This window comes from Octopus bimaculoides, chromosome 3, assembly GCF_046866305.1.
Source record: "Octopus bimaculoides isolate indiv1 chromosome 3, ASM4686630v1, whole genome shotgun sequence".
In the NCBI taxonomy this organism is placed as follows: domain Eukaryota; kingdom Metazoa; phylum Mollusca; class Cephalopoda; order Octopoda; family Octopodidae; genus Octopus; species Octopus bimaculoides.
In genome coordinates, this window is record NC_142930.1 from 48,454,458 (window position 1) to 48,481,464 (window position 27,007).

The 27,007-nt window shown below is 33.1% G+C and overlaps 1 protein-coding gene across 5 annotated transcripts in view; it reads left to right on the forward strand.

The window, feature by feature from the left end:
- LOC106878127 (cilia- and flagella-associated protein 300) overlaps positions 1-25,009 on the forward strand; it is a 204,188-nt gene extending 179,179 nt beyond the window's left edge. For all 5 annotated transcript variants that reach the window (XM_089348940.1, XM_089348938.1, XM_089348941.1 and 2 more), the window contains exon 8: positions 24,753-25,009. In XM_089348940.1, the coding sequence (XP_089205066.1) occupies positions 24,753-24,869 (117 nt within the window). In that variant the 3' untranslated portion in view covers positions 24,870-25,009. The remainder of the gene's footprint in view (positions 1-24,752) is intronic.
- The last annotated feature ends 1,998 nt before the right edge of the window (positions 25,010-27,007 follow it).

Sequence of the window (27,007 nt, forward strand, 5' to 3'; positions counted from 1 at the left end):
ATCTTATTTGAGCATTTTATTTATTAAAAATTTCTGATGCTGACAATCTTATATTTTTTTATTATTTAAAACAAATGCTTAACCATAGATATGGAAAGAAGTATCATGCCATGCATTGAGAAAAGGGATAGTTAACTCAAACATTTTCCACCTGCTGCATATCTTTGTGTGCTATTTTAGTGACACGGACCCCCTTGTGCACTCAACTCAGACTACTTACCTCCATAGAAAATAACTTCTTGATATTTCTCCCACTAGCTGTGAAGTTTCTTCTCATTCTAACTTTGCCAAGGAATGTTTTGTGTTTGTGAATTCTCTGTAATCTTGCCAACTATATTACTATGCTGTTCTTGGAGCTAATTAGTAGCTGCTGAATAATGATAGTTCTTATTATCAAAACAATATTGAAGATGTGGTAGTTGGTGAAGCCTACCAGTAGATTAAGTTGTTGTTTTCGTCATCTCCGCTTGAAATTAAATACAAGTGTTTTTGGCATAATTATGTAAGCAATGGAAGTTAATACTGATGTGTTAAATGGAAGTTAACCTACAGCTTTCATAATTCTTTCTTGAATCATTTTTCACAATTGTTCATTGAACCACTTACGTAAAGATGAATTATTGTTAAAACTATTTCCAACAATTATTTACTTACAAAATATTTAGTTAATTCATGGAAAGGTTAGATTTTTCAATTATAATTTTTTAACTCCAGGTCAGCCTTGACTATATTTTTCACAAATTCAACCTAGAATAAAGAAATTATTGAAAGTTATTTTAATATACATCAACTACTTGAAAATTCTAAATATATGGAGGTTTTTTTCTCATTGCCATTTCAGTATCCTTCTGGAATTATCAATGATATTGAATAGTTAAAATAACTTGACTGCCATGCCAGGGATCATGAGTTTATATCCATTGCAGATGTTCTTTTGTGTCTATTAGACATCATTTAGCTGTAGTGAATGGGTACGAGTTCTGGTGTTATTATTCTGATAGATGACAAAACCCACTATAACTTTTAGCACACTAATATACGGCATCCCATTTCTATATTTTTTTCACTATTAATCTAACAGTTCTTTTTTTGTGTTGTTTTTTTCTTACTGTTGATATTACAGTCCTTGATAAAGGTAGCATACTGGCAGAATCGTTAGCATGCCAGGCAAAATGCTTTGCGGCATTTCATCTGTATTACGTCCTGAGTTCATATGCCACTGAGATCAACTTTGCCTCTCATTTTTTTCGGGGTAATTAAAATAAGTACCAGTTAAGCACTAGGGTCAATGAAATAAATACCAGTTAAGCACTGGGGTCAGTGTAATCAATTTACCCCTTTCCCCAAAACTTATTAGAATAAATATTTAATTTATATTTGTAAAACTTATTTAACTTAAATCTATTAAAAGAATAAATAATGTTACCAACATTAATAACCTACTCCTAAATTATTACTAGAAAAAATATTATTACATTTTTTATTATCTCTAAGGAATATATCAATTATATTTAAAATCTCTTTAATAATGTTAGTTTTAACTTGAACACCGTAATATATATATATATAATTGCCTCATAATTCCACCTGGTATGTTTGCATCTCCACCTTTCATCATTCCTACTGTATCTTATGAACCTAGCTAAACATCCTAATCCCTCTTCCCAAAACTGCAATTCTGTGGGACTCCTTCCTTGCCCACACTTTCACAAGACATCAACCTAAAGATTAAACATCAACCTCATCAGAAATATTTATGAAACAACACTTTAACAAAGTTTACATCCCTTATTCATCTTCTCTCATAATTTTCTTATCAGATATAAGAATAACACTTAACTATGGACCTTTAAAAGTGACTCCTAAAAATAAAAATTATCTGATTTTGTTCAAGATAAGTCACAAACCTGTGATTTAACTCTTTAGCATTCAGATTACTCTGTTACATTAATACTTATTTATTTACATTGTTTTGAATTGACAATACTTTATCTTGCAGCTTCAAGATTTTGATGATGTGATTGATTATTTTAAGAATGACACCGTAGGATAGGTGTGAGAGACTGGATTTGTCCAATTTGAACATAAAACATGTAGAATATTTTGGCTGAATATGATCAGTTTAAATGCTAAAGGTTTAAAGGGCAACTGATTTACAAAACAAAAAGATAGCATCATTAACTTGGAAGGTTAATTGTAATGCTAAGTTCAGCTACTATTATATTACACTCATTCTTTTATTCTTTTACTTGTTTCAGTCATTTGACTGCAGCCATGCTGGAGCACCGCTTTAAAGGGTTTTAGTCGAACAAATTGACCCCAAGACATATATATATGGTCAAGTCAGGACCATCTTTAGGCACTCACAGGCCCTGATATTATACCAAAGTGCCCCAATCCCAGCCCACCAAGCTATCAAAATATGACAAAATTGTATTATTCATAAGCTGCAGTACCCATAGCACCTGCCTTAGGATGTCACTAAATGTAGTTATTTAAACTGTATACAGTGCTTGACTTGAACTTTGAATGGAAGGTGAGATAGACTCTTGCAAGATTTGAACCCACAAGTAACAAATTACATCAATGATTTAATCATCATACAGCTAATTCTGCAATCAATCTCCCTACATCTGGTTATGATAAAGCTTTATAATATTAATACAAGACTATATATTATTTCAAGGTGAGAAGAGAAATAGTCCATTATATTGATCCTGGCACAAAATAGATATCTATTTCATAGATCCCTGGAAGTTGAAAGGTAAAGACAACCTTGACAAGATTTGAACTCAGATCAATGTACAGAGATGTTACAAAATGCCATAAGGCATTTTAGCTAGTTGTCTGCTTAGTCTGTTATCAGCCACTTTTACACCTGGTTATAATAATAAGAGTATTAAGGATTAAGAAAAATCCTGATTAATTTATACTAAACAGTCTTCTATCAACATATTAACAACTTAATGTTTTAACTTCCTTACAGTTACAAGTTTGGAACATGATAGTTTCAAACAGCTGCGATTAAAAACAGATGTGCTATGAGACATTCTGTTGTTTTTTTTTAGATTTCAGAAATTATTGATTTCTAACATATGCACAATATTACATCATCATCATCATCATCGTTTAACGTCTGCTTTCCATGCTAGCATGGGTTGGACGATTTGACTGAGGACTGGTGAAACCAGATGGCTACACCAGGCTCCAATCTGATTTGGCAGAGTTTCTACAGCTGGATGCCCTTCCTAACGCCAACCACTCAGAGAGTGTAGTGGGTGCTTTTACGTGTCACCCGCACGAAGGCCAGTCAGGCGGTACTGGCAACAGGGAAAGTGCACCAGTGATTATGTCCACCACCACCCAGGATATAACTGGTACTTATTTTAGCAATCTTCACTCCACCACCACCACCATCTTCAATATGTAAAATAAAGTCAACTTTAGTGAGACATAATGTAAAATGTAAAGGGATTTAATTAAATACTGACAAGTCTTTAGTTCAAGATACTACCAAATTTGTCACAGCATTACCTATTTTAATATGGTTGTTTAGAAATATATATCTTACAGTAACAATTATTAAGCTTCATGTTACTTTTCAATAACAGAAAAGTTATTCTTTAACAAACAATATCGAATTATTCAAGATTATATAAAGCTGCAAATTTACTAGAAGCAGTTGTCTAGCAACTAACTATCTATAAGAGAGGTTTAAAACTGTGCACAGTTGGAGCCATACAAAATAGAGTTAGATACTATGAGAATAAACAAATGTAGAGATAAAAGGAAGACAAGTATTAGGGAACCATGTCCTGTATTGAATGTTGTTGAAATAGAAGTGAAATAATACAGTAAACTAGTGGTAGTGGTTTTTATATATGTAGAAACTATAGAAACAGGCTACATTAACACTTACCAATGTGTACATATATATATATATATATATGTGTATATATATATATATATATATATATATATATATATATATATATATATATATATATATATATATATACTAGCAGAAATACCCGGCGTTGCCCGGGTTAAAGAGAATAATGAAATCTAAAAACGCCGTCTAGACTACGCATCATCTTTATATATAGAGATGTATATACACACACGCACCCAAACACACGTATATATATGTATATCAATATAAATATATGAAAGTCAATGAAGTTTCGTAAAAGAAGGTGATCGTGTATATACTTTCTTGCTGTTGTGATTATAACACCTCATTGTAAACTATGTTCCTTGTTTTCCCTTGTGGAGCATATACAAATAGGTTTTTTTGTTGCTGCCCACTCTTGAGCAGCCAACATACAGTTGTCCATGTGAGAAGCAGGGCTCTTCCAAGAGAAGACCAACTACAGACAGTGTTTGACCCTGATATTTGTTTATGGACATGGCAAAAGTCACACGAAGGGGGAATTGTAGTCTTCTGAATGTAAAAGGAATGTCTGCTCCTGATGGAGTAAGAGGAATTCTTGGAATAAAGACGTCATCCCCTTTTGCACATCCAGAAAGAATGGTAGCCTCGATAACGTGTGACATCATTTTCTAAATAATGCTCATCTGTTATGTTCGGGTTAAAATTTCATCAACATCAAAAATATATGAATTTTCATGGGAGTTATGGCCGTTATGCAAAGAATATAATTTCCAAATTTCATAAACATCCGTTCAGTACTTTTGACGTATTTTTGGACAAGAAAACAAATGACTAATGTGTGTGTTTGTGTGCATGTGTATGTGTGTGTGATGGGTGTATATATGTATAGATATCTGTATGCATGTATATATGTATATATGTGTACATATTACATGTACATCTATATATATATATATATATATATATATATATATATATATATATATATATATATATATATATATATATATATATATATACATCTACACATATGTATACATATACATGTATGTATAGATCTATATATATATATACACATATACGTGTACATCTATATGTATACATATACATCTCTCTCTCTCTCTCTTTCTCTCTCTCTTTCTCTCTTTCTCTCTCTCTTTCTCTCTTTCTCTCTCTGTGAAAGTATCTGTCACTACAGTATCGAAATGTGATTGTTTCAGTTAGTGGAATAGTTTCATTTTTAAAGTGAAAGTATTTGACATGAGTGTTTTTGTTTCACTTTTGACACGTAATACTTAAATAGTGGAGGAGATATTATGTTGCCGTGTGCTCGAACTCTGCAAGAAGTTAATAATTTTTTTTGACTAAAACACAACTGGAACCCTAAGTAAGGCATGTGTAAAATTTGAATGAAATTGGTTGCGTAGTCCTCGAGTTTTAGGGATTCACACAGACAGACAGACAGACAGACAGACAGACAGACAGACAGACACACATTCTCATTTTTATATATATAGATATATATATATATATATATATATATATATATATATATATATATATATAGAGAGAGAGAGAGAGAGAGAGAGAGAAAGAGAGAGAGATCTATATATATGTGTGTATATATGTATATATATATTATATATGTGTGTGTGTATATATATAATTTTTATACATTTATGTTGTTGACAGTGACTTTGAAGTTTCAGCCAGCTAAGTCATCATTGGACTGTGGTCAGTCCTAGCTGGCCGAAATTTCAAAGTCATTGTCAACAACATTCTTGTATAAGAATAATAAATTTGTGCTCTACAAAAGTATAGAGTAACCCATCAGATTAATGTAAAATTGCTTTTATTATAACTGAACATAAAAACAAACACACACACATACATATATGTATGTATGTATGTATGTATGTATATATATATGTGTGTGTGTGTGTGTGTGTGTGTGTATGTATGTATATATCAGCTAAAATGTTCTTTTGTATATCTAACCAGGGATGTATTTCTATATACCCATTTAGTATGTGGTTATGTGTGCTTAGATTTCTAATTTGATGTTTTATCGTCCTTATTTGTAAATATATTCACAATGAGATCAAGTACATGATCTCTAACAACATCAAAGATATCTCAAGAATCATCCCTCTTATTTAAGTAATAAAAGAAAAATAAAAGGACTAAATTTAACTCATATTATAATGAGTGACCCTTTTATCAAATTACCATACATGCTAACTAGGCTAAAGAAACATTTGTTGCTTGTATCTTAGCAACCTGAAATTTATTAAATATTCATACTTTTTAAAATAATTATTTGTTTTACAAAATGATAAGCATTAATTGTCATTAATCAGTTTGCATTGCTGAAACTTTCCACCTTATTCTTATGTACAAAACATAATTAATAAATGTGCAGTAACAAGAAAACTTCAGCATTGCTTCAGAAATATGAGGTAAATCAATCCCCCGCCATGTTACCTGGGAGGGAGAGACAAAGTCCACAAGTCTTAATTTTTTCTGTACTTCTGAGACTGGTAGAAGGAAGGAAATTATTCTCAAACTGAAGGTCTCACCCAAATTCTCAATAGAGTGGATTAAATCTACAATCCAAGAACTCAGAATGCAAGGAACCAGAATAAATACTGCAAGACATTTTGTCCAGTGCTCAAACAATTCCATCATTCCATTCTCTCAACCAGTGGTTCTAAACCATTTTTTTTACCTATGGGACCCCTTTGGTTCCTTTTTTACTCAAGTGAACTCTCATAGCCATTCAATGTAAAAAACAAAAATCTTTCTGTATTTTTATAATTGAATATTATTAGGAATTGTATGAAAAAAAAAAATGAAATATTTTGTACATTGTAGAAGTATAAACAATTTATTGCAGATAAATTTTAACAAGGACCCCTAAGGGCCATATATACCCCAGTTAAGAACTATGGCTCTAAACTGATCCTTTATTTTATTGACACTGAAAGGCAAAGCCAACCTCAGTGAGATTGGAACTCAGACTGCGGAAAGCAACATCTGTCACAAAGCATTTTATCTTACATACATAGTTGAATACATAGATGACAAATTGGCATTGTCCACCTATATAGCAATATGTTTTATGCCTAAACTATCATTTAATAAAATGCTTTCCTCACCATTTTTTAAAAACCTGCTGACATGTACCTAAGTGTATCATGGATTCTCAATTATTAAAACTAGTGAGACCTGTGAATATTTCACAGAATGAATGGTAAACCTATTGAGTTATTTCTGAAAGCGTAGCCTGTGTTGTGTCTTTATGGAAAGATAGTCACTCATCTGCTACTCATTGAAAAGTGAAAGAAATTGGAATATGATGATTACTTAATGCACTTTGTATAGTCTATAAAATGTATAAAATGGTGTATAAAGTATATAAAGTTTAACTTTATATACTTTAGGCACCATTTTATAGACTTAATATACAGCATTCATAAAATAAATATTCACTCTTATTTTTCCAATTTTCGCATAAGCAAAAATATCCCATACATATGATACAACCTTTAGTTAAATTACATATATCTGCCAAGTAAATAAACATGAATATTTCATGGAATTGCATTAAGTGATATGTGATATAAAAAACTTGGTTCAATTAAAAAGAAATACACTTTTCACTATCTAATCACCATCTCCACCACCATCATCATCTTACTCTCTCTCCACCCTCCTCTCTCTCCCCCCTCCTCTCTCTCCCCCCTCCTCTCTCTCCCCCCTCCTCTCTCTCCCCCCTCCTCTCTCTCCCTCCTCCTCTCTCTCCCCCCTCCTCTCTCTCCCCCCTCCTCTCTCTCCCCCCTCCTCTCTCTCCCCCCTCCTCTCTCTCGGTGCCTTTCTTTAATCTTACCATCAGAACATCACCCCTCTGCTAAAATTATATTTTTAACTCTCCTCCTCTACCTTCAATTAACTTTTTAAACCACATAATAAATATTACGTTCCTCCACCTCACATCATGGATGCTTCTCTCTCTCCCTCTTTTTCTCCCTCCCTCTTTTCTCTTTCCTTCTTTTCTTTCTCCCTCTTTTTTTCTAATCATGTGAAAGCATTACCAATGGGCTAAATAACACAATGACAAGCAGAATTATTATAAGATGAAAGGTGACTCTCAGTTATTATAATGAATCCATTATTAGTTGTCTATTTTTCAAAACACACAAAATTAAAATAGATCTTACATAATTATATTTGCATGGAGCTGTGGAGAGGGAGAATTTTTCCCCAACCTATTGACTCTTGATCTACTGAAAAATGTTAGTGTTGAGAATTTAATTTAACAAACAAGTTTATATAACCAGAGCCAACCTTTGACAGGTTGTTATGAAATAGGTTAGGTTGATGTTAGAAAATGTAGTGAGGAAAAGACAACAGAAGCTGAATAATAAATACTATTTTAATCATTTTTAGCTAGAATAGGAATCAACTCTAGACATGTTTCAGCTTTATTAAACATCAAGAGATAGACTTGCCTTTGTATATTTAGGTTTAACTTTTGTTAATATTATTTTCTTAGATCCACCTTCTTTCAATTATGGCTTAATTATTCTTTAATATCCTCAATATCACAATAATTACTCTTCTGATTTAATGGTTTACATTTTGTTTTCACACTATCTCTCATGCAGTCCAATATTTAACATGTACAGAAGAAAGAGTTGTGTCAATATCATAGTAATAAACCTTTGACTCCCTCTGTTTTTTTATTGTTTTCCCCAATTCCCCACTCCCTGCAATACTTTTGTTCTCCATGCCCTACATATTTGCTCTAACCCTAAGTTTACATCAGAGGTTCAAAGTTTACACTTTGGTATAGCTTTTATTAACTGCCTGTTTATATTTTTCCTACCAGGTGAAGGCCCCAGTTTTAGGCTACAGACACATTGATTGTACAAAAGTACAAAATAAGTGGTTATGATGTGGAAAATGTGTACTCAAGCAGAAACTATTTTTTTTTCAAAAATATAGACATTACCTATAAACTGTTTTGTGGATAATTACCAAACATCCTGTTACAAAAACTGAATGAAATAACAAATTAAGCCATAGAAAGGTACACTTGGATTTTTAATTTAGCTTTCCACAAATAATGTTGTGAAGGAAAGGTACATTATCTCAGAAAATTGACACTTGTATGAAGCTATAGTTTCAGTCTTTCTTTGCCCTAATAGAATCTGCAAAATAATCCTTTTAGTCAGATGTTGAGACCACTGTCAAGATTTTCTTCAGTTATTATCATTGCCTTCCAGAACATGAAATATTGTTATATTCCAATAAAATATTTTACACACATGCATGCACACACGCACATGCAACACGCGTGCACATGCAACACACACATTTCATTAATGTTTAGCAGAAGCAACAGAATGGTTCAAGGATCAAAAGTTTCTTATGTTAATACTTACCAAACTAGTTACAAACCAAGGGTTTATAAATTTATATCCTGATTATAATGATATTTTGCTGGATAGTTCTGGAAGGATATATAAAAACAGTTACAATGTCATGTGGATAATCCATGTTTTTCCAATAGTTTACCCATTTTGCCATTCAATAAATACATAAACAAATAAGGAAAATTTATGCATACTGACACACACTTAAATGTCAAGTACCCACATCGTTATTGTTTTAATAATTTGTTCCAGAACTATCCAGGGAAATACCATTATATAGATTTAAAATTCCTTGATTTGTTAATTGTCTAGTCAGTGCTAATGCATGAAAATCTTGGCCTTTGAGTCACTCTATTGTTTCTTCTAAATATTAATAATATATATATATTCAATTAGAGGTTAAATTAGCCTCATTAAGGGATGGTATCATCCAATGAATTACTGGCTCAATACCTAATATTTGTTGTGAATAATAATATTCATAAAACAGTTTATAACAATGGTTTATAATCATTCAAAAGAAACTAAGAAAATGGAAAGATAACATTTAATAAAAAAATTATTATCTGCAAAAATCAAATATAGTCCCTTACAGTTGTTTCAATTAAGCCTAAAGATTAAATAGCAATTATTAAAATTATTATATCAAGCAAAATCTCTTCAGAAGGGTAGAAAAAAGACATACCATTAGGTTTTTTTATGTGTTGTATTTTAGAATCCTCACAGCAGACTGCTGTGAGGATTCTAAATTACAACATATAAAAACCTAACGGTATATCTTTTTTCTATCCCTCTGCAGAGATTTTGCCTAATATAATGATTTTAAAATTGCTATTTAATCTTTTAGGCTTAATTGAAACAGCTGTAAGGGACTATGTTTGATTTTTGTAGATAATAAATTTTTTATCTAATGCTATATCTCCATTTTCTTACTTTCTTTTGAACGACTATATATATATATATACATATATATATATATATATATATATATATATATATATATATATATATATATATATATATATATATATATATTCATGTTTTGAGTTCTGTTTTTCTTATTTGCATCTTCAAACCTCCAGAAGCCTGAAGGGAGCCTGTGAAACTTGAAGTAACACGGGAACTGAATCAAACTGTGTTAATAATATATATTTTCCATAACAATTTACATATATTCTCTGTGCCAACTTATGCTGAGATACGCTCTCTATACTAATTTACAAATAGGTGTGTCATGAATGTCAAATTACACTTAGAATTGTTCTCTGTATCAATCTACACACACAAAGATGCATATATATGTATTCATGCAGAAAACATCCCCGGGAAATGTTCCTATGTCATTATTTTCAGTTGTCTGATTAGCAAATATTTTTTCGCTCAAAATGTTTAAATTTTCAACCTTTCTATAGTCTTGTAAGGCCTAATAATATTGAAATATGGGATCTATTTTAAAACGGGGCGCCAGTATTTTCTTAACGAAACACTAACGAAACACTTTGAAACTTGGGACACTGGTAGAATGTGTCATATAAAACATCTTTTACTCTTAGTCTTCTTAACAAAAAAAAGGAATTCGCAAGTTATTCCATGTTAAAGTTGTCGTATTTCTGTAATTTCAACCAATCACTGACGTCTATTCAGCTCAATAGAGTTACTGCTGGGCGGTCATAAAAATGTTATTCCCTGTGACATATTTCATCCGGTTTAATCATAATTTATACGCATATATTGTTTATATAATAAATTACGCTTTGCGTATCTATGTGTGTAACAATTTTAGAGTTCGGATTCTAGAGTTAGGGTTAGTTTTAGGGTTAGGGTTAGGGTTAACAGTCTAGTTAGGGTTAGGGTTAGGGGATTAATACGACATACACCGTTACAGCACTAACTGTTTTCAACTGAATAGACGTCAGTGATTAGTAGAAATTATCGAAATAAGACAATTTTTTACATGAAATAAATTCGAATACAAAAATATTTTTCTGTTCTATAACACAAAATAGATAAGTATACGAAGTTTGAAAGTCTTTCCGTACCAAAAACACTACATAAAACATAAATGAAAACTGGCGCCCCCATTTTAAAATAGATCCGAAATATGTCCTGAGCTGTTACCATACTAAACCATGATTATACCCCTCATTATATGCTCCCCATTTAACGTTTTAATTCTAGAGTTGTCTCCCTTATATTTGACAAGCCTTGTCGATTTTAACAGTTTTCCTTTTCATTACAAAAGTAATTTTGATAAAATTTTTATCAAGTTACTAGCTGACCTCGTACTGTCAAAAATTACAGCTGATTGTCGTATTTTATATATACAAAGTGTGTGTGTGTATATATATACATTCATATGTATGAGTAGCACAGACTGTAGCAAACGCAGTTTTCTGTACTTTGTCACAGCCTACCCTTTTAACTGTGTCTGTTTATATATATGTGTGTGAATGTGCATATATCTGTAATTCTATTTTCTATGTATCTTTTTAAATAAACATACACAAACACATATACACTCGCTCAAATATATAAATATACTTTACACAAACATTCACATTCCTCCCTTTTACACACATATATATACTCACACAGAGTTGAAGTGCTGTTTGATTTTTGTTTCACCATTGTCTTTTCACCATCCTACTTCTATCAGTGGATCACCCCTTCCTTTCTCATTCATATCTTGTGACGAAGAAATACACAAGAGTATTATTATAGCAGATTATTATAGTAGAAGATACATGACACTTGCCACTTCCTCTCTCTCATTGCTATTACTTTCTCTCATTATCTCTCTCTCAGATGGCTATTACTCTCACTACTGAATTACTATTTTCTCTCCTCTCCCTTCACCATTCACTCCTACTGTGTGATTTTGGACAAATATATATGATTCGCTATGATAGATCACTAGCCACTAAACCTTTTTCTATTTTCTCTCCCTGTTTATTTCTGTGTTCCTTTCTGTCGAAGAGCGTAGGCTCAAAACGTAAAAGACTTTCTCACTTCCTGAGCATTAAACTAATACATCTGTTTGTTGTTTACATACCTGTCTTCATCTTTTGTTTTTTTGTAAATTCTCACTATATATATATATATATATATATATATATATATATATATATATATATATATATATACATACAAATATATAAGAACACTACGCTCATTATTATATTAAGGGATTTATCCTCCCATTTAAGTTTACAGATAGATATGTTCTCCAAGTAACCAGTTCTGGTTATATTGGTTATAGATATTGATGTGTGGAAACCAATATTATTAATTTTAATCAAAATCAGAGATTTATTTATCTGTTCAGCTCTAAATAGAAAATGAATACACAAATAGCTTTGATCGTGTTTTCATTTGTTTGGGAAGCATCATGTATATATGTTTTTTTTTTTTTTTATTGAGACGTGTTCTCTTTCCATTAGAATTGGAATAAGTCAGAGATATCCTTATTTTTTTTATTTTTTTACCATATTTCACCACTGATGTGAAAACCTTATTTAAATTCATTTTCTAAGAATTGGTTTTGCAGTATTTGAATGGAAGATTAGGTGTCTTCAAACTGATATGCCTTGCATCAGGTTAATTTGATATGCAATGCTCAATATTCTGTTCCTCCTTATAGTGGTGAGCTGGCAGAATCATTAGCACACCAGGCAAAATGCTTAGTGGCACTTCATCTGTCTTTATGTTCTAAGTTCAAATTCCACCAAGGTTAATTTTGCCTTTCATCTTTTCAGGTCAATAAAATAAGTACTAGTTGGGCACTGGGGTCAATGTAATCAACTGCTCCTTCCTCTAAAATTGTTGGCCTTGCACCAAAACTTGAAAGTAATATTCTTTTTCCCTTAATAAATCCATTCAGTCATTTTATTGATCAGCTGTCAATCACATCATGTTGAGTTTGATAGTATGAGCCATATGATTGTCTTTGAAAAACATTTAGTCACAACTGAAGTGGCATATATGTCCTCTTTAACAAAAATTACCAATTCAGGATTAGATTCTGCTGTCTGCAGCAGAAATCATGCTTCTTTCACAGTACCTAATAATAGCTAGGTGTCCTGGGTTTTTTGCACTTCAAACCTTTATCAAGATGGTATGACAGTACTTCACCAAGAGTGGAATATGAACCTTCAAACTTTCCTGTTAAGTAGATGCAAGCAGGATACTCAGTTCATACATACATACATTTAAGATGATCAACTTCTAATCATTTAGCATTTTGTGGAATCGTTTTATAAACTGAGCCTTTCAAACAGTTTTGGCTTGCAAGTATGAGCTGTGCACTGATATTACTTGTAGCTGTGGACTTGTCGCTTACTTTTATATGTACATAACATGGGAATATCATGATATACTGTACCATTCCATACCATATGTACCCAAAAGCAATTAAAACAGAAGTGGGTTAGAAAGATTCACAATACAATATGGCAACTATTCAAATGGATAAGTTTGCTTTGGCAACTATTTCCTTTTGCATTCAATCCCATCATGTAGCACCTTCAGCATCTTCTACCAATTTCTCAGATCTTCTTACTCCAATTCAGAGCATCCAAAGCCTTGTCAATGGAATTTAGTAGACAGGAAACTATAGGAAAATTATGAGAGGGACCATTCTTGTTGTTGTGTTGCTAACTTATTCTCTTATTTGATTTAACTCCACCATATGGCCTTTAAATGCTTTTAGCAGAATGCACTGTTTTGCAAGCATAAGAGTCAGGTTACCATTCTTTGGGAAACTCTTCCTGTCAGTTCCCTGAAAAAACATCATGGATATTGTCCTATCTCTTGTGACAAAGCTATTTAAAAAATTAAATTGAATACTAGTTTTATTTCTAGGAACTTTTACTATTAAATGATTAGTATACAGGTTGTGCACAAGGAAGTCAAAGGTGTCAAGACTGAGGTGTGGTATTAATATTGTGTTATGCAATTCAGAAGAAATTTTTTGGCACTCCTATACTCAAAAGGCTGATGTTAGACAAACAAGGTTTCATGAAAAGCTTAAACTATTATTGAAAGAAAAGGTAACTACAATGAGTACATGAATAGAATGAAATATTTCATTTTAATAGTATTCAGCATTCTTGTTTACATAGTATTCTAAACCAAATGCATAACATAAAGTAGAGGCAAAGTTGATAGACAAGTAATCCTTCAATAATAAGTGGAGTAGGGACATTAATTATTCCCTACACGAATTATTTAGATTGTATTTTCATCACAAATACACTGAACAATATCTTGGCACAGAAATAAATTGTTGAATCTTGTTGTATTTTTAGAGACTTTCATATTTTACTGCAGTATCTACAGATTTTAACCAACACTGCATATAAAGACATAAACACCTTGTCGTTTTGTACAATATCTTTGTGGACAGAGAAAGTGCCTTAGGTTCATAAGCAGATCATTTCACACAACATCAAGCTAATGAAAATCTAAATCAACAACCAAATAAAAAATAACATTGTTACCATTTCTATGTATAGCGACCTGCAGTTGAAAAACCCAACCTGACTCCCACCTCACACCAGTTCATAATTATTCATCCACCAAGGTGGGCATTGCTTAATAATCATCTCCCTATCTTCTTTTGTTTGAATTCTTTTTGCATTTGTAATAACTAATTGCACTCATCCAGTTGGGCACATTAGACAAATTAGTTCAGAATTTCACAGTGCACAGCCCCTGCCACTTCAAAGCCAAATTTATGCTCTTCAACATAGCATGTTATTCAGATACATTCATATGGTTTCAAATGCCTCTTTTCCTAAGTCAGGCCACATTCTCAACCTCAGTGTCATTTATTTCTAAAGCAACCCCTATTACTATCTTACTTGCATCACACCAAATGATTCTCTATCAGCTCCCTTTCACTGGCTCCTCCTTTCTGACACTTTCCACAATGCCTTTCATTATAGCAACTGTCCTATCCCTCACCATATCTCCTCAGCTCTCTCAATTAACTTTCTTGTTGACATAAATATAAGCAGTGTTGAGCTATGCAATGATATGACAGTGGTCTACTTGCCTTCCCTACGGCAAGAACATCTGCCCATTGACTCAGATTGTTTTTCAGTTTGGGAATCTTCTCTCTGAAATACCAGCTTATCCATCCCATCTTTCTTCACCTGAACCCCAACACTGTTCATCGGCCTTCAATTTTGTTGGTTGGTCAATCAACCCCAAACGTTTCAGATGACCTGTAACCTCTGTTGCTGTCAGTACTTTTGTCCAATGAAATATCACTCTGCAGAAGTTAATGGTCTCTTTTATTCTGTCCAATTTTCTAAATATTGTCTTGTGAATTGGTGCCATGATCTTAATCATGGATTTCATTCCAAACCCCATCCTGATCAAACAGTATGTCTTTTGTCCTTATATTTTGCCAACTGGTATTTTCACGATTTCTCAATCATGCAAAACTGCACATTGGCTAATTTCAAACTAATGCTCGTAGAAGCTCAGTCATTTAACTCAACTTTCACAAGATCTCTCCAAAAACATTTATGACCTCATTGGCCATGTGGCTATTTCATACCCCAAAATCTAGCATTGGTCAAACCTTTGTTTTCTTTTCTTTTGATTAAACGACTGTCAGCAATGACAATACTCCACTTCCTACTTTTTTCCCAAAGTATTTGAATACTCCCTTCAGTTTACCTCTTCACCTCCCTCTTGAACTGAGCTAGCTCTCTCTCTCTCTCTCTCTCTCTCTCTCTCTCTCTCTTTTACACACATCTTTTGAAGAACATTCCTAATGGCTCACCATATTTATTCAATCTCTTGAATGTCCATTGTTTGCCATCAAACTCTACAAAAACAATCTGTCTTTGATCTTAATCTCACTACCTCCCAATGCCAGAACTTCCATAACAAGAAATGTGTTTATTTGGTTTATGGGGTGTCTACCATTGCTGTAACTTATCACATCCCACTTTCAACCATTTCTCCAGTTGCAGAAATTCATTATATGATCTACCAATTCAGACTTAGACTCTTTACAAGCTCTCAAGCCCTAAAGCTCATCTCTTTGAATGCTCATGTCTGCCCTCTTCCTCATCACCTGATGTTACTTCCATTTCCTTTTTCATTTATTTTTTCCGTGCCTGTCCCCTTTGTTCATTCATCATGTTTGTATACACAATGTGGTATTGCATTGTTGGCATTGGATTGCAGGGACTGTGTGAAAGCTGGAGAGTATTGAAGTAAACATGTAATGTTAGTGTGCATGAATGTACAAAGGAACTGAGCGGAATTAGATGAAGTGTGCAACAGAGATGACTACACTAATACAACCTTGTGATGTATTGGGTTGGCAAAAACGTTTGTTTGGTCTTTTTAAGCAAAAATAAGACACAAATTTTAAACATAAAGAAATCTATTTAATCAATCATGTAATTACCATTTTGTTCTGGTATCTTCTGTGATCTTGTGAGCAGATCTGATATTCCCTGCTCAAAGAATTTCTTGTCTTAAAAAGTGAAAATTCTTCCAAGTGAATTTTTACATCCTCTTCAGAGATGTAAGTCTATCCATTCAATGAATTTTTGAAAGGCTGAAACAGATGGAAATCTGAAGATGCAAGTTTGAGTGAATATGGAGGGTGCAGGAAAACTTTCCAGCCAAACCCCAGTAACTTCTGCTCTGTCTGCAAAGAAGTGTATAGTCTGGCATTGTCATGATGAAAACCAATGCCCTTACAATTAGCAAGTGCTGGATGCTTTTGGTGGATTGTTGTGTTTAATTTGTGGAGCTGATTACAGTACACATCTGAAGTGATGGTCATGTTCGTAGGAAGATACTTGTAAAAGATAACACCCTTCCAGCCCCACCAAATTGAAAACATAACCTTCTTCAGGTGGACTCCTGCTTGGAGCAAGTTTGTGATGGTTCACCATGCTTCTCCCATGATCAGTTGCACTTCACATTGTTATAGGCATTCTATTTTTTACCCCTATCACCATTCTCTTCCAAAAAGAATCGTTTTCTTCATGTTTCTGCAATGAATCACAGATGGAAATCTGTTGGGTAAGGTTAGCCTCATTCAACTGACGTTGGACCCAAAACATCAAACCTGCTGACAAAACCATTTTGATGCAGTTGGTTTACAACATTTGGTTTACAACATTTGGTTTGGATATTTGGAGAACATCTGCAATTATCCTTGTTGTATAACAGGAGTTTGGGTCGACTAACTCCTATATTATGTCACTGTTAGGCGCAATGGCCCAGTGGTTAGGACAGCGGACTCGCGGTCATAGGATCGCGGTTTCGATTCCCAGACCGGGCGTTGTGAGTGTTTATTGAGCGAAAACACCTAAAGCTCTATGAGGCTCCGGCAGGGGATGGTGTCGAACCCTGCTGTACTCTTTCACCATAACTTTCTTTCACTCTTTCTTCCTGTTTCTGTTGTACCTGTATTTCAAAGAGCCAGCCTTGTCACACTGTGTCACACTGAATATCCCCGAGAACTACATTAAGGGTACACGTGTCTGTGGATTACTCAGCCACTTGCACGTTAATTTAACGAGCAGGCTGTTCCGTTGATCGGATCGACTGGAACCCTCGACGTCGTAAGCGACAGAGTGCCAACAACAACAATCTCAGTTGACTGGTCAGAGCATAGTGCACCTCGAACTAAAAAATTTCCTGGTCAAAACCGTGAAAACCACTTCCAGTACACACATTCCTCAACATTATCTTCTCCATACTCAGCACATATCTTCCTGCAGATTTGTGCCCCTTTCTTGCCTTTTTTAAAATAAAAAAAGTATGAGGTGATAATAATGATCATTTGGCTCTCAAAAAGGAGGAGGAGGGGGAGAATTAGAGTGAGGGAGACATAATTATGATCATGTTCATAATGCAATCTAAGGAGGTTATTTTTCTAGAAAATTATAATCTTAAGAACAACAGCAATGCTCCTCACATACATTTAGAGAGTTAAGTAAATGATACATTGCAGTATTCATGTCTCTGTCAAGGGAACTAGTCTATTTTATGCCTTTACTAAAAGCAGCATTAGTGAAATGAAATAGTACTAGGTGAGAACTGATACTAATAGGAAACTGAAAAATTTCAGATGTGTAACAAACGTCCTCATTTTGCGGACTTGTTTATTGACTATTCAATCTGCACATGTTATCGTATAAGATTTCTTTTTATTGATGTGTAATAAAACTGTAAGTAAAACCCACTATGTTAGTAAACATTTTGACATATTATTAATGTAATTTATGTGGTATTTGTTTGAGGTGGTGAGTATCAAGATTCTGTGGCTTTGTTTTAGAGGAAGTGTCCTATATTATTGGCAATGTTTCTGCTAGAAATCTCCAGTTAACTTACCTTTTATAAGTTGTTAAAAAAGTGGTGTTCATTAATTTATTTATAAAAGTTTTATTATGGAAAGGATAATTGAAAAGTAATAAAATTTTGATAAGAAAAGAAATAAAAGTATTTATCTTATTTAATAAAAGAGCTTCTGACTGCATTTGTGACTTATCAAAGGTACATATTGCTTTAAACTTATGTAATAACGTCTTAATAAAGGAAGAAAAACTATGTTTTATATCTCATTCCATTTGAAGCATGTTTATTAAAGAATTTGCAGTCACTATCTCTAGAAAGAAAATATGTATATCTAATAAATATTACATTATATGGAGCCACACAGATTTGGTTCCAGACATCTTAATTAAGCTTAAATACCAACAAATGATCATGACACTCTTGCAGATTAATATTTCGCCAATCATGTGTCACATAATTTCACTTGTTAAAAAACATTTTCACTGTTCCTTAGGTACATTTACTCTTTTATTGAAAACTTGCTTTAGTTTATATAAATTTATGTAATGCAAATTTTTTTATTTCCCTTTCTTTCGGTTTGACATAAAATTTGCTTAATCTTACACTAATCAAATAATGCATGAGTCTTACAAATCTAGACATACTTCTTATTAAAAATGGTGCTATCTTATTGGGTTTTTCATTGAACAATAAATTATAAGCTGTTATATTAATTATATCATGAAGAGAACAGATTAATTTTGATTTATTTATATAAATGTCTGAGAGGAAACATATGAAGGACTTAAAATACTTCATATTGCAGTCAAGATTTGGGTTTGGGAGTGAAATTTATCTTAACAAATACTTTCAATTAATCATTCTATTAATTGGCAATTATAGTAAATAATTAATGTAAAAACATGTAACATTCAATTTCAATTTGCATTTGCTTTGGAACAAGTATTCTTTGGAACAAGTATTCTTTGGAACAAATTATAAATAATTATAAGTAATTCTTATTTTTTATTGGGAGTTGTAAAATGGGATGAAAATAAAATTAAGTACTTTTGGTTACTTCAGCAAGAAATAGAAGAGATATAGCATTTATTTGCAGATTTGATATTGTATCAGGACATAAATATTACTATAGACTGCAAAAGTTCAGTTGAATCATTCTGAAATTATATGTTTAAAATATGTAAGTGCATAGAAGCAAGATACTAGCTACATTTATTTGTCACTGTAACATTGATCATAGTATAATGAAAACATTGGGAAGAATATTTCTGATTCCATATGAATCATCATCATCATCATCATTTAGCATCTATTTTCTATTCTGGCATGAGTAAGGTGGTGTGACTGGGGCTGGTAAGATGGAGAGCTGCACCAGGTGCCAGTCTGTTTTGGCTTGGTTTCTACAGCTGGATGCCTTTCCTAATACCAACCAATCTACAGAGTGTACTGGATGCTGTTACATGTCACTGGCACAAGTGCCTTATATGTGTCATCAGCACAGGTGCCTTTTACATTGTCACCAGCAGGAGTGCCTTTTACGTGTCCCCTAGCATGGGTGCCTTTTACATGTCACTGGCACAGGTGCTTTTTACATATCACCAGCATGGGTTCTTTTCACATGTCACCAGCACAAGTGATTTTCTTGTACTGTCAGCAATGAATACAAAAATTTTCAAGTTTATATAGCAATGTAGTTATAAAACATTATCTTCAAGTTTATATAGCAATGTAGTTATAAAACATTATCTTCAAGTTTATATAGCAATGTAGTTATAAAACATTATCTTATGAGGACAATACAGCTGAAGGAAGCATATCTTCTAGGTTCTAAGTTTGATATTTAATCTGACAATGCTTACTGCTACCTTGCTGATTGCTGATACAGTTGTTGGCACTCCGTCACTTATGACGTCGAGGGTTCCAGTTGATCCGATCAACGGAACAGCCTGCTTGTGAAATTAACGTGCAAGTGGCTGAGCACTCCACAGACACGTGTACCCTTAACATAGTTCTCGGGGATATTCAGCGTGACACAGTGTGACAAGGCTGACCATTTGAATTACAGGCACAACAGAAACAGGAAGTAAGAGTGAGAGAAAGTTGTGGTGGAAGAGTACAGCAGGGTTCACCACCATCCCCTGCCGGAGACTCGTGGAGCTTTAGGTGTTTTCGCTCAATAAACACTCACAACACCCAGTCTGGGAATCGAAACCATGATCCTATGACCGCAAGTCCGCTGCCCTAACCACTGGGCCATTGCGCCTCCACGCTGATACAGTATCAAACAAAAAAAAATGTCCATGAGATAATGAGAGAGCATCTACATCAGTGTTTCTCAACCCTTTTTTGCCTATGGACCCCTGGCCATTCAATGTTTAAAAATCCTATCATCTTGTCATAATTAAATATTATTAGAAATTGTATAGAAAAAGTATTCAAATATTTTATGTATTGTAGAAGTATAAACAGTTTATTGCATGTAAATTTTAACATCAAATTCTTATATGGACCCCTAAAGGTTGTGCGGACCCTAGTTGAGAACCGCTACTCTAGATGGATGCTCTGCCCATTAGAAATTAGAGCTAAATCTCTCTTGTAGCAGTCTTTAATTGATTCATCATCATCGCCATCATTTAACATCTATGCATGCATGGATCAAATGGAATTTGCTGAGACAGACTTTTTTTTTCCTACAACTGGATGCCCTTTCTGTTGCCAACCCTCATATGTTTCCAGACATTTTTTTTAATGGAAAACTGGAAATAAAGAGCATTATTTAACATAACAGTGATGCTTGGTTTACAACCATCACATGATATCAAGACACACACACTCATGTGCTCTCTCTCTCTTTCTCTCTCTCTCTCTCTCTCAAGCATATAAATACATACACACACACACACATATATATATATGTATATATAAATATATAGTTTTAGGGAAAAGAACCAAGGTTCATGAACTCATCGATGAAAATCCACTGTCACATATAGAAAAATTAATAAGTAAAAGCACAATAAATAAGTATAATATAATACAAAGTAAATATCATAAGATAAAGATAATAAAACGACTACACGTGTTTCATAACCAATTTTGAAATAGAAAGAAAAAAATCGATTTAAATGAAATACATGTAGTCGTTTTATTATCTTTATCTTATGATATTTACTTTGTATTATATTATACTTATTTATTGTGCTTTTACTTATTAATTTTCTATATGTGACTGTGGATTTTCATCGATGAGTTCATGAACCTTGGTTCTTTTCCTTAAAACTATATATTTATATATATTTAATACTGTGAAACTTAATCTAATTTTAATTTTTAATAAATTGATTTTAATTGAGTTTTTACCTGTAATTTTGGATTTTTATCCCTATTATTATTATTATTATTATTATTATTATATATATATATATATATATATATATATATATGTGTGTGTGTGTGTGTGTGTGTGTGTGTGTGTCCCCCAAAGCTACAAAATGCACTCATAAGGCTTTGGTTAGCCTGAGTGTATAGTAGAAAGCATTTGCCCAAAATGCCACACTGTAGGACCAAACCCAAGACCACATGGTTGAGAAGCAAATTTCATAACCACACAGCTATATCTGCCTATAAACCACACACGGGGTTATATTGCTATAAAATTCTGTAGAGAGGCCAAAACATCACAGTATCTTATTCCCTCTTCAATTACTCACAGTTTTATGCCATTAGAAAAAAAATGTTTAAAGATCTAAAACAAATATAAAAATAACATGATCAGTGTACTATTATGTTGATATTTAACAGGTTGTTGAGATTGAGAAATATTTCTCATTCTTTTTCTTTCTTTATCATCTTCATAATCTCTTCCGTGGTCAATTTAATCAACTAAACCCTTCTCTTATAATTGCTGGCCTCGTACCAAAATTATTCTTGTTGTTGTCATCACTGTTTTCATCATCATCATCATCATGGTAGTGGTAGTAGTAGTAGTAGTAGTAGTAGTAGTAGTAGTAGTAGTAGTAGTAGTAGCAGTAGCAGCAGTAGTAGTAGTAGTAGCAGCAGCAGTAAAATAAAGTACTTTTCAAATCCTGGAAGGTGTCTAAATCAGAAATTATTATTATTTTTACTCACATCTACCCACAGCATTAGCATGTAATTTTTTGCATCACTCCACCAATGTTATGTACAGTGTTGTGCTTTTCTTTGGAAGGGAGATTAAGAGGGAACATGTGGTACACCTAAATTCATGTATTATGCCTGTTTGTTTCATTGGGCACCTGTGCTGGTGACATGTAAAAGGCACCCATGCCAGTGACACACAGAAGACAACCAGTACACTCTATGGAATGGTTGGCATCCAGCCATAGAAACCAAACCAAAACAGACTGGAATGTGATTCAGCTCTCCAGCTTACCAGTTCCAATCAAGCCATCTAACCCATACCAGCATGGAAAATGGATGCTAAATGATAATGAGGATGATGATGATGATGATGATTCATTGTATAATTTTTATTACATTAATGGGGAGTAATTGCTAGAATATGTGCTGTCTGAGTAATTTTATGGCATTTAGAGGTGATTCTTTTGAAAACATGCTGTATAATTTGTGTTATAGTGAATAATTTTGTTGTTACAGTATTGGGAAGTGATTATGTATAAATATGTGCCTTGTGAGATATGTTAAGAATTGAAACATGATTATTTTGAGTATGTGTTATGTGAGGTGTGCTATAAGTTTTAAGAACTCATATTACAGGATATGATGGCTATAGTTCAACAAACAAGTTGAGGACAAATATCCGTCAATTGTAAATAATGTAAATGATGATGTCTATAGATTAGATAATTTAAAATACCTTGCAAACAGTGGCACAGCATGAGGTATGTGAGGTGTGGAAACTACACAGGGTAGCCATTATATGCATTTACTACTGAGTTGAATGGTATGTTACGTTCAAGGAAGTGGATGGCCAATTTGGTTACCACACAGGGTGCCAAACCCTGTACAATGCCACTGCTTGGAAAGAATCTATGCTGGGCCTGCTGGTGATATCTTTTGGACTATATAAAATCTGTGAGCTTCTCTATGTGTATTTCTTTATGCTTTTTCAAAGAAAAAACAACAATTATTATTGGTTCTGTTTTTACTTTTACTTATTTCAATTTTGGTGTTCTTTTACTTTGATAGCATGCCGAGCAAAATGCTTAGTGGTATTTCATCTGTCTTTACATTCTGAGTTCAAATTCCACTGAGGTCAACTTTGACTTTCACCCTTTCAGGGTTGATAAATTAATTACCAGTTGTGTACTGGGGCCAATCTAATCGACTGGCCCCCTCCCCAAAAATTTGAGTCTTGTCCCTAGAGTAGAAAAAAATATTTTATCACTGTTATTTAAAACAAAGGAATCTACTGGTAACTCTTTTATTAAATACTGAGTACAAAAAAAGTACATCATTGACTAAGAGAAAAAAAAAAGTGAGTCACTTTAATGAGGACCTTGGACCTGGTGAATATGGCACTACGCCCCACCACAATTTTCCCAGGCATATGCCCCATGTTGGCAATCACTGCAATAGACCATAAGATGTAATAGCTTGCAGTATTTTCATTATTTCCTGTTATACTAAAGCTTCAAATATTGCTGAGATTAACTTTGTTTTGTTTTGCTCGTCTGTGTTCCATAAACTACATACCAAGTTTGTATCAGGCTCAATTCAATTGATTTTATTATTTCTTAGATTTGCATATTGTGACTGTTATAAATCATTATTTTAAAAATAATAATTATAATTACAGAAATTTATCAACAAAATTTGAACCCAAGATCAGTTAATTATGATCTTATTCAACACAGTCCCCTCTCAGATTCACACACATTGAACCAGTCTTTTAGTTTTTCTAAGCCCTGTAAAAGAACTCAAAAGGCCTTTCACAATACCCTGAAAGCCAGAAACTTTTCAGCACCCCACCAAATATCAGGGATAATTTTGGGAAAAATTAGTTGCATTTAGAAATAAATACTTTTAAGATTTTTGTTTCTTTTGTGGTAACTTTACAGTCAGATCTCTCTTCTATGTTGCAGGATGAAGATGACACCATGATATATCCATCTGATGATGCACATATTCAAACATTTGCTTATCTTGTTGTGGATCCATTGAAACATTGTATCACTGTATTGTATCATTGTTTTTGTTAAACTTAATAATAGAGTTACCAGATTTTCATGTTTTTTTTACTGAACATTACATTAAATTATCTGTTTTGTAGTTTTCATTGATTTGCTTTCTGTTATTACAAACATTATTTACTTACATAATAAATATATGGAAATAATAATCATGTTTTGTTGTTTTTCAATTATGTTTTTTATGCAGTTTTTAGGAAGTAATATTTCAATAAGTTGAACATTAAACTGGATGTTAAAATATATTTATTAGAAGAATAAACCAAGAAGGAATTCTAGATAGTTGAAGTTCTGGGTAGGTAAATAACTGACTGTAGAAAAGACAGAAATGCATTTTATGTCTTCATCTAGTAGTTAAAGTCAAAGAGGTTTTCTCTGATGGATGACTAAGGTAAAGTAGATGGCACAGCAGATCAACCTGAAAGATCCTTGCTTCTCATGTAAGTATATGCAAAAATTGTTATACTCGGGGGTGGTCATATTTTGCCAGTTAAACATACCCACTATGTTTGGTCTTTACTTCAGCTTTATTATTATCATTTTAGTTTCTTTGTCAAAGCTCTTCAGTGACTCTTTTTCCCACGTGTCTCCTCTTGTTTTGCTTAGTCAATGTGGACACGTACAATAAACAGTCACTGAAGAGGTCACATGATGTGTGACAAAAGAGCTTTGACAAAGGAACAAAAATAATAATAATAATAAAGTTAAAGTAAAGATCAAACATATAGTGTTTAATTGGCAAAATATGACCATCCCCAAGTATAACAATAACTGTTTCAACACACGATTTCACATCAAGAATCTTGCAAATCAAATATATAAAAATATGTTATGCCAAATTTCACAAAAGTGAAATTTCCCAAGTTGGTGTGAACGAATTGTTACACCCTGTTTTCATTCAGAGGTGCTATCAAGAACCATGAAATTGGAGTGAAGGGAGATGTATCCAAGACATTTGGAAGTCCTTGCAGATTGAAGTTGATGTTCACCTACTAGTTTGTGGGTTGATTTCTGTGAGGTAAATGTAGACTTTGATGGTATTCCAGATACCTGCAGTGAGAAGAAGGCCCTATACAGGAGTTTCAGAATTACAATATACTGCACTTCAGACCTGTCTAACCCATGCAAGTAGAGGGGTTAGGGTTAGGGTCAGGCATTAAGAAAGATAAGAGTGAATCACTGAATTTATGAGGTAAAACAGATGTTGTAGAAAGAACAAGTTGAAAAGAGCCAAGTAGATATAGTGCACTGTTAACTAGTTCATGGAAGCAGCTGTAGTAGATGTAGAAGAGACAGCATGCCTGTGTTGGTAGTGTAATGCTTACCAATCAACCAAATGGCTTTTTAGTGGTGATGATCTATGCTATTTGTGTATCAATAGCACCATCCCAGACATGTAAGCAGTATTCTAATATAGGTTTTGCTTATGGCATTGTCGAGACTCAGCAACTGTTCAGAGCTGAAGTTGTGACTTTGATGTTTGGTACCAGGTTAGTCTAAACAATGCACAACTATGATCAAAAGCATTGTAGCTATTACCATCACATCTTTTTGTATATTTAGAACTACATTTTACAATGTGTCTTCTATTTTTATTTTTTTTTAAGATGATAGGTTGTGATTTAAGATTTGGCTACTATTTCTAGCATATCAAGTGGTCTCATAGAAGCTCAAGCTTGGTTCTGATAAAAGAAGTGTGGTTTTTGGAATGCAATTCTAGCTATGTAGGAGACATGGTCACCATTGTGAGATCTAGCATTTGTAGCAACTCTAAGACGATTTAACTGTATAATCTTCATGTATAATAAAGTTGAAACATAGTGTTTCTTTTATGTGTGCAGCGATTTTGTTGGAGTGCAGTTTGACCCTTTCGATACCAAACCGGCTGAAACTGCCTCTGGCTCTGTAGTACAAATGTCTTGTTATCATAAGTTCTGAATTAAAATCTTCCACCAAACCTTAGTCACAATTTATGTTCCTAACACTAGTTTAATGATAACTAAGTTATTTTACTAAATTCTTTGTTATATTTAAAATTAATTGAAAGAAACACAGAGCATCACAAAATAAGTATGGTAATGAAAGGGTTAAGGAAAACAGTTTTTCATATCCTATTGGATGGTATTTTCTTAATTTCTATTCCCTGAACT